Here is a 14,499-nt window from a genome sequence, read left to right as displayed (position 1 = left end):
AATTCTGCTTAAAATATTTGATAGAAATTACAGGCAAAACTAATTGGGCCTGAAGATTTAGCTTTTAGTTTTTAAAATTACATATTCAATTTCCTTAGTAGGTATAGAGCTGTTCAAATGATTTATTTCATTTGTGTTCTTTGTAGTAGTTGTTTCTCAAGGAAGTAGTCCACTTTGTGTAAGTTGTAAAATGTACGTGTGCAGAGTTGTTTGTAGTATTCCTTTATTATCCTTTCGATGTCTCTGGGTCTCTAGTGATATTCCCCATTTCATCCTGGTTTTTCCTTGTTTTTTGGGGTTCTTTTTTTTTTTTTTTTTTTGGTAATATTGCTAGAGATTGTCGGTTTTAATGATCTTTCCAAAGAACCAATTATTTGTTTAATCAGCTTTTTCTCGTTCTGCTGTTTTCAATTGCACTGAAATTTTTGCTTTTATCTTTATTATCCTTCTGCTTGCTTTTGGTTTATTTTGTTCTTCTTTTTCTGAGTTTGAGATGAGAGCTTCGATTAAGATTTTCTTCCTTGTTCTAATATCCATCTATAAATGTCCATCTCTGTATTGCTTTACCCGTGACTCAAAAATTCTGATGTTACATTTTCATTTTCATCCAGTTCAATGTTTTGTGTGACTTTTTTGAGGCTTCCCCTTTGAACATGGATTATCTAAAGGTATGCTGTTTAGTTTCCAGTATTTGGAAGTTTTCCTGTTTTCTTTCTGTTACTGATTTCTAGTTTGATTACATTGTAATCAGAAAACATACTCTGAATGACTTCAATATTTTAAGCTTGTTGAGGTTTGGTTTACGGCCCAGGTTATGGTCTACTTTGGTATATGATCTATGACAGTGTAAACTGAATGTGTATGATGCTGTTTTGGGGAGGGGAATGTTCTATAAATGCCAATTAGATTCTGTTTGGCTGATGGTATTGTTGAGTCCTTCTATGTCCTTGCTGATTTTCTATCTATTTGTTCTATCAATTGTTGAGAAAAGAGTATTGAAGACTCTAATTATGGATTTTTCTTTCTCCTTTCAGTTCTATCAGGGGCTCTTATTATTAACCAACAAAATGAAAGTCCTGGCACCCTACGTGCCCTTCTCTGATAACACCCTGGCTGAAGTGCTGGAGTACATCACTATAGCCTCTCTTCCTCCCCAGATTTATTGAGGTATAACTGAAAAAACCGTAGTATATGTAAAGTGTATAACATGATGATTTGATATACATATACCATTGTGAAAGGAGTCCCACCATCAAGTTAATTCACACATCCATCCAACTCACGTTACCTCTTTCTTTGGTTAAAATGCTTATGACTTTTTGTCTTATTTAGCAATTATCAACTATACAGTACAGTATTATCAACTATAGTCACCATGCTATACACTAAATCCTCAGAACTTATTCATCTTATAACTGAAAGTTTGTACCTTTTAACCAACCTCTCTCCATTTCCCCCATCCCCCAGCAAGTACCATTTTACTGTTTCTGTAAGTTTGACTTTTTTTTTTAAGATTCCACATATAAGTGATATCATGCAATATTTGTCTTTCTCCATCTGATATACTTTACTTAGCATAATGCCCTTCACGTACATCCATGTTCATTAAAGCCTCTTGAGGTTGAAGTCTAAGCCCCAAACTGAACCTTTGCTGCCCTGGGTGTGTGGATGAGGCCAGTCTTTTCTGTCATGGTTGGCTAGAGTAGAACAATTCTTGTCTACAAGGTTTCTATCTTGCTAGATTGCCATTTTCCTAATCATTTTGCTAGCGAGAACACGCTTTTCTTGTTTACACCTGTTGGCATTCCCAGGTTGCTGGCTTCTTTAGCTCCAAATCAGGGATACATGAAGCAAAAAGGGCCTAGACAGGCTTTCTTCTTTCTACCTTTCATGGAATCTCCTTATGTTTATTTTATACAAAGTTTCCAGGGTTTTGTTTTGTTGTTGTACTTAATGGGCAGAATAGGTAAACATACATTTTACAGCTTCCCAGAAATCAAAATGCCTTTACATCAGAGGAAGTGCTAGTGCCTTCCTGAGATCACAGCTATGTTAAAAAGAGATATTTTATCTTCAGTAAAATTCTAAAATGATAGCTATGCTTCATAAGTAAAGACAAACATGCTGTTGCCTTCCTAGCTTTGTGAATTGAGAAACTGATAACAAAAATTAGTCTAACATTGATACTGCCCTCTTACCTTTTCTTTGCACTTTTAAAACATTGACATTTTGTCCACAAAACTTCAACAAAGCCTCCCTTTTCTCTCTGACCAGTCTACCTTCCATATCAGAAAATAGCCCTAACTCAGAGTTCCATGGTTAGAAATACAGCTTAGGTATTGCATCATTCCCCATGAGTTCTGAAACACACACAGCAGTATAGTAATAAAGGAATACTGGAGAGCTATACTATCTCATATTTCAAAGGAGTATTTTCAGCATTGCAATAATACTATCTTCATCAAACATAATAGGATCTCAGGGTTTGGCAGACATCAGCTTTCAATAATATTCTAATGATCAGTATAAATTTACCCAGGAATTACTAGCAGTAATTCCAAAGGTATTAGCTCAGTTTACTTACATTTCTTTTAGATGTTTGGGTAGCTAACAGTAATCTCATTTTATAGAATCTTATAACAGAGTAAGTCTATGGATAATCCAAGATACGCATACAGCATGTTATACAGAGAACAGGATTTACACAAAAGACAGGGCTCTGCCATTTACAAGCTGTACATTCTTGCGCAAATCATTTAAAACTATTTCCTTATTTTTAGTGAGGGAAGAAAAGACAAAGAGCTTAGACTAGGATATTCCAATTCTGAATCTTAGGATTTAAAACTCTGTTTGATTATCAAAATTCAGGAATCTTTATAACAAAGTAGTTTATTTCACTCATTCATTCAACAAGGAATTACTGAATGTCTGTTCTATGTAAAGCATTATGCTGAGTTTTTGGACTGAGACCTATTTAAGTGGGACCAAAGATTATGTGGCCTAACTATCCCAACCCAACTCCATTTACTAGTAGTAAGGGCACTTACATAACTTTAGATTCAAAGTTCTCAAACTTGAGCCCACATCAAAATTACCAGAAATGCTTATAAACACAGTTTGCTGGACCTCACCCTAAGTTTCAGCTATGGTAGTCTGAGAATTTGCGTATCTAAGTTCCCAGATGATGCGGATGCTACTGGTCTAGGGAGCACACTTTGAGAAACACAGACTGAGATAAACAAAAAGACCATGGAGGGGCCAAGTTCTATATGTAAGGAGTCACTACACTAAAGGATGTTCTTGCCTCTTATGCATACTTTTCCATCTCCACTTTCCTTGAAACAATATCCACTCCCTCTCACTTGAGAAGCAGTTAAATTCCTACTCTTTGTGCTTCTAGTGAAATTACTGATCTGATTGGCCATCTGTCCCCTGAGATAGAAGTGTAACTCAAACATAAACATTATTTTATCTCTCTAGTCACATTGACTTGTCCCAGAGGTAAGCACATGACCAAAGACAAGCCAACTAAAGAGTTCTTCCTTAGATTTTTCCAAACCAAAGAGAAAGAATGGCTCATTTTTTTCCCTTTCTAAAACAAACTAAAAGGATAGGACCTCACAACTGTCAGGGTCTATATGCAATATGAGAGAATGTGGGCAACAAACAAAATGGAAATTGAAATGAGAGACAGAGAGAAGATAAGCATAAAATTAAGTCTTTGATCTAGTTATATCTGAGGTAGGCTGCACATCTATTCTTCCCAGTTACAAAAGACAATACATTCTTTTTTTTTAATTGCTTAAATTAAGTGGTTAATTGGGTTTCAATTTCTTACAACAGAAAATTCTGACTCACAGAAGGTGACCCAAAGATATGTCCCCAATAAATGAGGATAGAGTACAGTAACTAGTTAAAAGTTGTCTTGGGGGACTCCTGGGCAGCTCAGAGGTTGAGCATCTGCCTTTGGTTCAGAATGTGATCCCTTGGAGCCGGGACCAAGTCCCACATCGGGCTCCCTGCATGAAGCCTGCTTCTCCCTCTGCCTATGTCTCTGACTCTCTCTTTCTGTGTCTCTCATGAATAAATAAATAAAATCTTTAAAAATAAATAAATAAAAGCCACCTTGTAAGTCAGCCACTCGTCAGTTGTGTGACCTAAGCAAATAACTTAGTTATCTAAGCCTTGTACATAAAATGGAAATAACACAGCCTACCTCAGTGTTCTCATAAACATCAGATGAGATAACTCACACAATGTACCAACAGAGAATGTTCAATGAATGCTACTTGTTAATATTTACTGAACATTGATCTCCCAGCTACTATAATTGTGCTTCACATGCTACTTTATGAAGTTCTTTAATTTAGGGCCCAGGATGAATAAAGTGATGTTGTAAGGCATGAGCTCACAAAGGTAGTTTAGACTGGAACAAAAGCTTATTCCTTGTGGTAAGCTTGAACATGCTTGAACATGAAAGAGCATTTCACATCCTTACTGGTTTTTTTGGTAGTTCAGTAGATTCCTATAGCACTCTTTTTACCTCTAAAGGTACTTAAGCGTTCAGTCACGCATTTTAGTTATAATCCATGTATTTATATTTCCCACAACTACAGAAAGGCATCAACTTTGGGGTAAAAACTCATATAGTGTTAACAATACAGAGAAAATATCTGACGAAATTCAACATCCATTCGTGATTTTTAACACAAATCTTAGTAAACTAAAATTTTAAAATGTTCCTAACATGATAAATATTACAAAAATCAATAGCAAATCCCATACTTCATGAGAAACTGTTGAAAGCTTTCTCTTTGAGATCTGGAACAAGACAAGCCTGTTCTCATCACTTTTATTTTATAGTGCTTTGGAAGTTCTAGTCAGTACAGAATGGCAAATAAATAAATAAATAAATAAATAAATAAATAAATAAATAAATAAATAAAGTTTAGAAAGAAATAAATACTGTCATTATTCACTAAAAATATGGTTTTGATAAAATAATTCCAAAAGAATTTACATATGTTATTAATATTAGTAAGCGATTCTAGCAAAGTTGCTAGCTACAGGGTCAATACACATACACACACAAACAGAAAATAAATTTTTTAAAGAACTATACATTTACAATAGCATAAAAAGTATCAAATAACTAGAAATAAGTCTAACAAAAAATGTAAAAGATACAGATCTTTTAATCTTTTTAATCGATCAGAAACGATTAAACATTAGAGAGAGAAATTAAAGATGATCTAAATAAATGAAGAACGCTATTCCATATACATGTATCAGAAGAGTCGGAATTATAAAGAGTCAGTTCTCTTCCTAATTATCTGTAGATTCAATGCAATCTGAATCACAATTTCAACAACTTTTTTTGTGGAAATTGACAAGCTTTTATACTAAAATGTATGTGAAAGTGAAAAGGGAAAAGAATAACCAAAGCACTCTGAGGAAGAACATGGAGAACATTCTCTACCAGATATTAAGATGGTGTGGTATTCATGCTAAGCAACATAAATACACCAAAGTAGTACAATAGAGAGCCCTGAAACACATCTGCACACAAATGGGTACTTGATTTATAACAAAGATTTTGGTTATATAATAGAGCAGACACAACTGGAAATCCATGTGGAAAGAAAAGAAACAAAACAATCCCTACACCTCACACTCTATAAAAAATTATTCCAGGAAGAGAATGATCTAAATGTAAAAGTCAAAACAACAAAGCTTATTTAAAAAGGTAATTTAAGGGACTATTTTAATTATCACAGAGTATGAAAAGATTTCTTAAGCAGGAAACAAAAAGTACAAACCATAGAAAAGTAGGAAAAAAGGCACTATCTCAAAATTAAGAATTTCTGCTCATTAAAGTACACCACTGAGAGTAAAAAGGTAAGCCATAGAGAAGGGAAAGAGATTTTTAATACATATAACTAAAGGATTTGTGTCCAGAACACACAAATAACACAAATCAGTAAGAAAAAAATCTAAAAATCAAATAAGAAAATGAGCAAAAAAACCTTTACCAGTAACGTCCAAATAAATGGTCAGTAAATATTATTAATCATGAGGGAAAGCCCCATTAAAACCACTACACGTATACCAGAATTTCTAAAAAGACTGCCAATAACTTGTTATACATAAGAATACAGAGCAATGAGACCTTTCATACGCAGCTAATTAATCTGTAAATTGGTACAACCATTTCACATATACTAAATTTAAATACCTGTATATCCTAAGGCCCAGAAATTCCATTTCTACATGTGTATACAACAGAAATGAATGCATATGTGCACCCAGAATCTGAAAACACCAATGACCTCAATATCCATCAATAGCAGAATATAGTGATATACTCATAATTGGATTAATATATAGCAATAAAAATAAATGAACTATCTTTTCATAAAACTTGCATAATGTTGAGCAAAAAAAAAAGCCAAACACAGAATATATATTCTACACTTTACTGTATAAAGTTTTAGAATAATTAAGTAAAACCAAACAATGGTGTTTAATGATACACATTTAAAAAGACAAAGAAGTATGAATCATAAAATCAGATTATTGATTACCTTTGGTGATGGGGAATAAAACCAATCACAAGAGAACAAGAAGAATAATGAAATACTGCTAAGATTCTGTTTCTTGATGATAGTTCTATGATTGCTTGTGTCATCAAAATTCACTGAGCTGTACATTTTTGGTTTTTATACTGTATATTAAATTTCACAATTAAAAAGTTTTAAAAATATTCAAATTAAATCTTTCAAAACATGTTTTCATAATTTTTAACACTAAGTTAATATATTTTTTAAGATTTTATTTATTTATTCATGAGAGACACAGAGAGAGAAAGAGAGAGGCAGAGACACAAGGCAGAACGAGAAGCAGGCTCCATGCAGGGAGCCTGATGCGGGACTCGATCCCAGGTCTCCAGGATCACACCCTGGACTGAGGCGGCACTAAACCGCTGAGCCACCTGGGTTGCCCAACACTAAGTTAATATTATAAATCAATAATGCATATGTTATCTCAAATAGTATCAAGAAATAAGTAAACATTACGAGAAGAAGATACATAAGCTACATAAATATTCTAATAGTCTATATGCTAACATTCTTATAGATGTTATTTTAGAGCTAAATATTGAATGTTTCTTCAGAATAATCATCAAGAAAAAGTGTCAACCAGAAACAGCTTACTCATTTTAGCAGTCGTGATACTATTGTAATAACCTGAAACAATTATATTTCAAGTGGACAGATAGATTTGGTTCTCTGTTAGTGTTATAGTCCATTCAAAAATTCAATATACTTTCATCCTCCCTCACTCTAACTTATCTCCCTCTTATTAAAATCCACAAAAATCTCCCCATCTCAGTATCTTTAAATTAATTATATCTGAAGTTTCTATTTTCCCCAACATTTTTGTACTGATGTATAATTAATGTACAATGTTAGTTTCAGATGTACAATGATTCCATAATTCTATAAATTACTCAGTGTTCATCAAGATAAGCGTATTCTTAATCCCCTTTATCTATTTCACCCAATTTCCCTACCCATTTTCCCTCTGGTAACCATCAGCTTATTCTCTATATTTAAGAGTCTGTTTTTTGTCTCTTTTTTTTTGGTATATTTTGTTTCTTAAATTCCACATATGAGTGAAGTCATATGGTATTTGCTTTCTCTGACTTATTTCACTCAGCATTATGCCCTCTATGTCCACCCATGTTGTTGCAAATGGCAAGATTTCATTCTTTTTCATGGCTGGAGAGTATTCCATTGTGTGTATGGTTCTTTTAACCATTCACCCATCAATGGACACTTGGGTTGCTTCCATATCTTGGCTATTGTAAATAATGGTACAATAAACATAAGGGTGCATATAGCTTTTCAAATTAGTGTTTTCCTTTTCTTTGGGTAAATATCATAATGGAATTATTGGATCATATGGCATTTCTATTTTCTAATTTTTTAAGGAACCTCCATACTATTTTCCGCAATGGCTGTACCAATTTGCATTCCCACCAGTACTACAAGAGAGTTCCTTTTTCCCCACCGAAACTTGTTATTTCTTGTGTGTTTGATTTTAGCCATTCTGCCAGGTATAAGGTGATATCTCATTGTGGTTTTGATTTGCATTTCATGTGTCTGTTGGCCATCTGTATGTCTTCTTCAGAAAAATACTAAAGTCCCCTGCCCATTTTTATTCAGATTATTTGTGGTTTTAGGTGTTGAGTTGTATAAGCTTTTCATATACTTTGGATATTAATCTTGTGTTGGACATATCATTTGAAAACATCTCCCATTCAGTTGCCTTTTTGTTTTGTTGATGGTTTCCTTCACTGCGCAAAAGCTCTTTATTTTAGTGAGTCCAATAATTAAATATTGCTTTTGTTTTCCTTGTCTGACGAGACATACCTAGAAAAATGTTTCTCTGGCCAATGTCAGAGAAAATACTGCCTGTGCTCTCTCCTAGGAGTTTTATGGCCTCAGGTCTTACAGTTAGGTCTTTGATCCATTTTGAGTTTATTTTTTTGTATGGTGTGAGAAAGTGGTCCGGTGGTCCAGTTTCATTCTTCTGCATGTAGCTTTCACACCTTTTGTTGAAGAGACTGTCTTTTCCCAATTGTATATTCTTGCCTCTTTTGTCATAGATCAATTGACCATATAAGCATGGATTTGTTTCTGGGTTCTCTATTCTGTTCCATTAATGTAGGTGTCTATTTTTAGCACCATTCTATTCTTTTTCTTAAGTAAATTCTATACCCAAAGTGGAGCTTAAACTCACAACCCCAAAATCAAGAGTCACATGTTCTTCTGACTGTGCCAGCCAGGGGACCCTGGTGTTTTGATTACTACAGCTTTGTAATGTATCTTTTTTTGTTGTTGTTGTATCTTAAAATATATATCTTAAAATCTGGAATTGTGATTACCATCTTTGTTCTTCTTTTTCAAGGTTGCTTTGGCTATTCAGAGTCTTTGTGTTTCCATACAAACACTTTAGTACTATTTGTTCTAGATGTCTGAAAGATGCTGTTGGTATTTTGATAGGGATTGCATTAGATCTTTAGATTGCTTTGGGTAGTATGGATACTTTAACAATATTGGGTCTTCCAATCCATGAGCATGGAACATCTTTCTATTTGTGTCATCTTAAATTTCTTTTACCAATATTTTATAGTTTTCAGAGTATAGGTCTTTTATCTCCTTGGTTCTTTAAAATTGGTATTTTATTATTTTTAGTACAAGTGTAAATGAGACTGCTTTCTTCATTTCTCTTTCTGCTATTTCATTATTAGTGTATAGAAGTGCAATAGACTTGTTATTATTTTTGTATTCTCTGACTTTACTGAATTCATTTATCAATAGTAGTATTTTTGGTGGAGTCTTAAGGATTTTATATATATGGTATCATATCATCTGCAAATAGTAAATATTTTACTTCTTCCTTACCAATGTGGATGCCTTCTTTTTCTTGACTGATTACTGTAAAAATTCAATATACATCTTAAGATGGTTCTTTTCATATCCTTTCTCCAACTGATGGTGGAAAAATTGTTTCTATTTATGTATATTTTCCATTTAAATAAAAATGTTATCCTTTAAAAAGTTTTTTGGTGTCATAAATGACCTGAGATTTCTTTTAGGCACAAGCAATGAAAGACAAGGCACATAAATGTTATCCTATCTAACACTTTTCCAAAGCCAATCTTTCTCTGATTGTTGAATGAAAACTGGTAGTAACAGAATGCTACATTTTAACAACTTACTACATTAGAAAGATAATTATATAATAAGTAACTCTGTAACCATACTACATTAAGAATTCCTACAAATCAATAAGAAGCATATACATTTTCAAAATGGATAATAGATACAAAAAGGTAACTCGTATAAGAAATATTCACAGAAGAGGTAAGAATAGCCAATAGACATATGAAAACATGCTAAACATTAATAATAATTAAAGAATGTTAATTAATTTATGAAAACATTTCCCTATCAATTAACAAAAATGAAAATGATCAAAATATTCAATACTGACTAGGACATGGAAAAATAAAAGTATTTCTATACTAACGGTAGGAGTATAAATATTTGGTGCAATCTTTTTGAAAGTTAATCTGATGGTATCCATAAAATTATAAACCCATGCACCTACCCTAATCCCCAGAAATCCCATTCTTAAAATCTATCCTATGAAAATATTAGTGTAAGTGTATAATGATATATTTATAAGGGTATTCATTATAGCACTAGCATGGGAGAGTACTGAATACATTTTAGTATGTTCATACAATGGAATATCAAGCTCTCATTTTAAAACGTAGAACATCTTTGTTATTAGTTTGGAAAGATGTCTAAGATATATTATTAAGCAATTAAAATAAGTGGCAGAAAAATATATATAGCACTTCACTTTTATTTCTGAAAAAGAAACTGTACATAGGTATATATGTAAGCATAGAAAAATATCGGCAAGTAAACACACAAACTCTTAACCTATGGAGGGGAAGAGAATTTGGTTTGAAGAGGAGGAAGAGGGAAGATTTTTTATCTTTTATTTAATACTTTGCATTGTTTGAATTCATTTTTAACAAGTATATGTTTTATTTTAAAGATAAAGAAGTATTTAAATATAATATTTATTGGGTTTTGCATTGTACCCATGTTGGGGTTACTTTATCATTGTACTTTTTCATGAAGTGTCACTTGACAGAATGAGACTATTCTCTCAGAACCTCTAAAGGAAAACAAACAAAAACACTAGAAACAACACATTCTCTGCTTGAGTCAGCATTAGTTCATTTCACTGAGGGATAAGTTAAATCTAGAATAGATTTAGAAATCTAGAATGTTTGAGATTAGAAACCTACACAAAGCATTTTCAACAATGAAGACAGTGAAGATAAACAAAGAATCAAACCCACCTGGACTATATCCAAAACCATGCCGGCTGAAACTGTTCCAAAACCAGCTAGTAAAAATGGCACAAGTATTTGCAGTGCCATGACACCACTGGATTCCTTTGGTGATTTCTGGTTTGTTTCCACAATGGCGTCTTCATCCCCTTCACTAGATGCATCTTCATTCTGTAGCATGGCAGCAGCCTCTGCAGTACTCCTTCCATCACAGAACTTGTAGTTGGCATAGTCGTCATACTTGGGGCTGCAGCTTCCTGGTGTGTGCCCATTATTGCCATGAAAAGACTGCTCTGAGAAACTGTGAAACTCCATGTGCTGCTCAGATCGACTGCTAAAAGTCTGTGCTGCTGTTGATAACCCATCTTGCCAAATGCCATTTGCTTTTTTGTGTCTATCTTCCTGGTTTTTCTGGTAAATTACTGGAACCATACTCAACAATAAATTTAAAAACTTATCAGACTGAATTGTATTTAAGCTTAAAGTCCAGTCTACTAAACCTCCTCCACTACTTGGACCACTACTTATGTCATTAGTAATAGATCTTCCTTTGCTATTAGTCATATTGTCATCGCAAAAGACCCTGTACTCCTTAGACCTCAAGCTTTGTACACCATTGTAGGTAAATCAGAACCACACAAATGCTGGTTTGAATTAAGATGTTGCCTTCATTTTGTAGGAAATAACGTTTCTACTAAGAAAAGGTGTATAGAAGTTCCACAGAGGGACTGGATCTGAAAAGAAGAAAATAAAATAATTTTTTAAAAAAATCAGATTAACTATCTTGATACTTAAGATTCTCATATAAAACACTTATGTTCTTAAACCAACCCTAAGGTAATGACACTATGCTTCGTGGGCTTAACACATAATTGTTTTGAGCCATACAGCTACTTTCTAAACAGAAATAAAGTACAGAACTTTGTGCTCAAATCTTTGTTAAAAGTGTTTATCTTTAATAAATATATTTTTTAAAGATTTATTTATTTATTCATGACAGACAGAGAGAGAGGCAGAGACACAGGCAGAGGGAGAAACAGACTCCATGCTGGGAGCCCAACTCGGGACTTGATCCCAGGACTCCAGGATCGCGCCCTGGGCCAAAGGCAGGCACCAAACCACTGAGCCACCCAGGGATCCCCCTAAAAGTGTTTATCTTTGCATACTTTACATAATTGATACCTATGTAAAGCCATCAAGTCTCTGCAATTCTACAGAGAACAAATTTATTAAATAAAGTGATGGCTTCTGGGGTGCCTGGGTGGCTCAGTCGGTGAAGCAACCAACTCTTGGTTTCAACTCAGGTCATGATTTCCAGGGTCAGGAGTTGGAGCCCTGCTGCAGGCTCTGCTCAGCTGGGAGTCTGCTGGAAGATTCTGTCTTTCTCTCTCTCTCTCTCTCTCTCTCTCTAAAATAAATGAATAAATCTTTAGTGATGGCTTCTATTACTATACAGAGGTCTCAGAATCAAATTGTTACAACTCTTTACATATGTCAGTATATAATAAGTAGTAAAGAATATGGCATTATATTTAAATGTTAAATAATAAACTTACTTTATTTACAACTTAATGTATCATATAATTCATCAAAATGTTATTTTTATTAAAACATGAGGAGACAATGCTAATGTTTGCCATAAAAATATTTGGTAAATATTCTGAACACTGCTTAGGGCATTTATTTCATATATAAAAATAGGTTGCAATCATATTTGTACAACTCATTACAACTGATTTAGGAATATCTACAAAATAACTACAAAGAAAAGGAGCTACAGATACTCACTAAATGTTCTACTTTGCAAGCCAACCAAAAGAAAGCTTACAATGCACTTACTACTTAATGCTCTTCTCAAAGTCCGCTCTGACCCCCAATCCCAGAGTAGGCTTCTGAGTGGCTGGCCAGCAACCAAATCCTCTCTAAAGACTCTGAAATCAAGGGACACAGACACATACTGTAGCTAGTTTGACAGTGATAGGCACTGAAGCTGCAAGGTCATATACCACCCACCCAGGTAGAGAGCCTGACTATTTGGACAGCTGCTGCCAGAGCTACACAGGCTTTCAAAGTGATCCACTGCAATGGGTCTAAAGGCCTCAGGTCAGGAACATCCAGGTCTGCCTTGTACTTCCAAGAGCATCGAGATCAAGAAATTGGCACTTATTTGATAACAGATAGGTGTTCTCACTGCCCAACTGCACTGCCACCCACCAAGTGAGAACTGATAATTACTACTGCCAGTCACTGCTTTTAATGAAAATTATTACATCCTTCAATGCTTGTTGTCAGTTCCTTACAATGTCCACTCCTTTGATAGGAAGATCAACAGCAAACAGAGGTGTATAGCAAGCAGGTGGTATGGCCTGTCTAATCTATTTCATCATTCACTCATTTTCTTTCCTTCCTTTTTGTGATTATGGAGGAATCCTGGAATCCTACTGAGAAACATTTTAAAACAGATTGTGGGACCCCAGATCTACTACTGACCAGGAATATCTATGTTTCTTTTTAAACTCGCCCAAGGGATTATAGTGCAGACTTCTCGTGGACTTGCCATAAAAATCCAATGAGTAGGGGCACCAGGGTGGCTCAGTTAGTGAGGGTCTGCCTTCAGCTCAGGGCATGACCCCAGGGTCCCAGGATCAGGTCCCACATCAGGCTCCCTGCATGGAGCCTGCTTCTCCCTCTGCCTGTGTCTCTGCCTCTGTGTCTCTCATGAGTGAATAAATAAAATCTTAAAAAAATAATAATTCAATGAATAGATTAAGTACTAGTGGCCATTTTTTGCCATTTGCAGGTTTTCAGTAAACATACATAGCAAGGCAATGTTTAAAGAAAATCAGATGAATGGAACTAACGTCCAGAGTAAAGCAGAGGAGAAACCAAGTAGTCCCAGAAAAAGAAAGACGGCCAGAATAGCTACCCGAGAACTTTCCATGTAATAAGAGGCTCAGCTATACTTCTGGAACTTATGAGGTTCCCAACAGCCTCATATGAGTAGACTGAGTGGCTTTCTGTTCCTTCTACCCATTTGCTTCTTTTTTTAAAGAGTGAGCATTTCACTGCCTCAAAGAGATCTTCAGTTAAATAAAATATAAAACAAACCTCAAAGTGATTGAACTTTAAGATAAGTCTATACTACTGAAGGGCCTGTCATGGATACAGGCAATTTCTTCTTCCTTTTGAAGCAGAATTATCCGGTTGATCAAAATGGAGAGAACTGGGGAAACTTGACCAACTAACACTAGATAGAAAAATGAAAGGAAGGGAAGGTGAAGGGTGGGGAGGAATCTCCCAAGACAAGTCCTCTCCATTAGAATGCTTACAGGGCATGGCTAAGCACACAGTCAACACAGACTTGGCCAAGCGGGATCCAGATGCAAAGAAAGATTCGTACAGCTCATACTTTTGCTCCTAGTATTCTTACTTTGGCACAAGCAATTTGGAAGGTAAGATGGAGAGATGGATATTCAACCAGGGCCTTTGTGCACAGAGACCATGAGGTGGGTCTGAAATCTAGCCCAAGGCTCCATTCATGGGGCTGCCTTGTTCTGGGA

At 34.7% G+C, this 14,499-nt stretch overlaps 1 protein-coding gene across 11 annotated transcripts in view; it reads right to left on the bottom strand.

Moving 5' to 3' along the window:
• Positions 1-14,499, bottom strand: part of SLC41A2 (solute carrier family 41 member 2) — a 124,471-nt gene that overhangs the window by 89,032 nt on the left and 20,940 nt on the right. For 8 of the 11 annotated variants that reach the window (XM_077914805.1, XM_077914803.1, XM_077914809.1 and 5 more), the window contains 2 exons: positions 12,779-12,870; positions 10,949-11,673 (listed from right to left, as the gene is read on the bottom strand). In XM_077914805.1, coding sequence (XP_077770931.1) covers positions 10,949-11,503 — 555 coding nt within the window. In that variant the 5' untranslated portion in view covers positions 11,504-11,673; positions 12,779-12,870. The remainder of the gene's footprint in view (positions 1-10,948; positions 11,674-12,778; positions 12,871-14,499) is intronic. The other 3 variants (XM_077914808.1, XM_077914806.1, XM_077914807.1) reach the window with 1 other exon arrangement.

This window comes from Canis aureus, chromosome 11 (assembly GCF_053574225.1).
Source record: "Canis aureus isolate CA01 chromosome 11, VMU_Caureus_v.1.0, whole genome shotgun sequence".
Taxonomy (NCBI): Eukaryota; Metazoa; Chordata; class Mammalia; order Carnivora; family Canidae; genus Canis; species Canis aureus.
The sequence above is the reverse complement of the archived record's forward strand: the minus strand, read 5'-3'. Positions and strand labels throughout refer to the sequence as shown.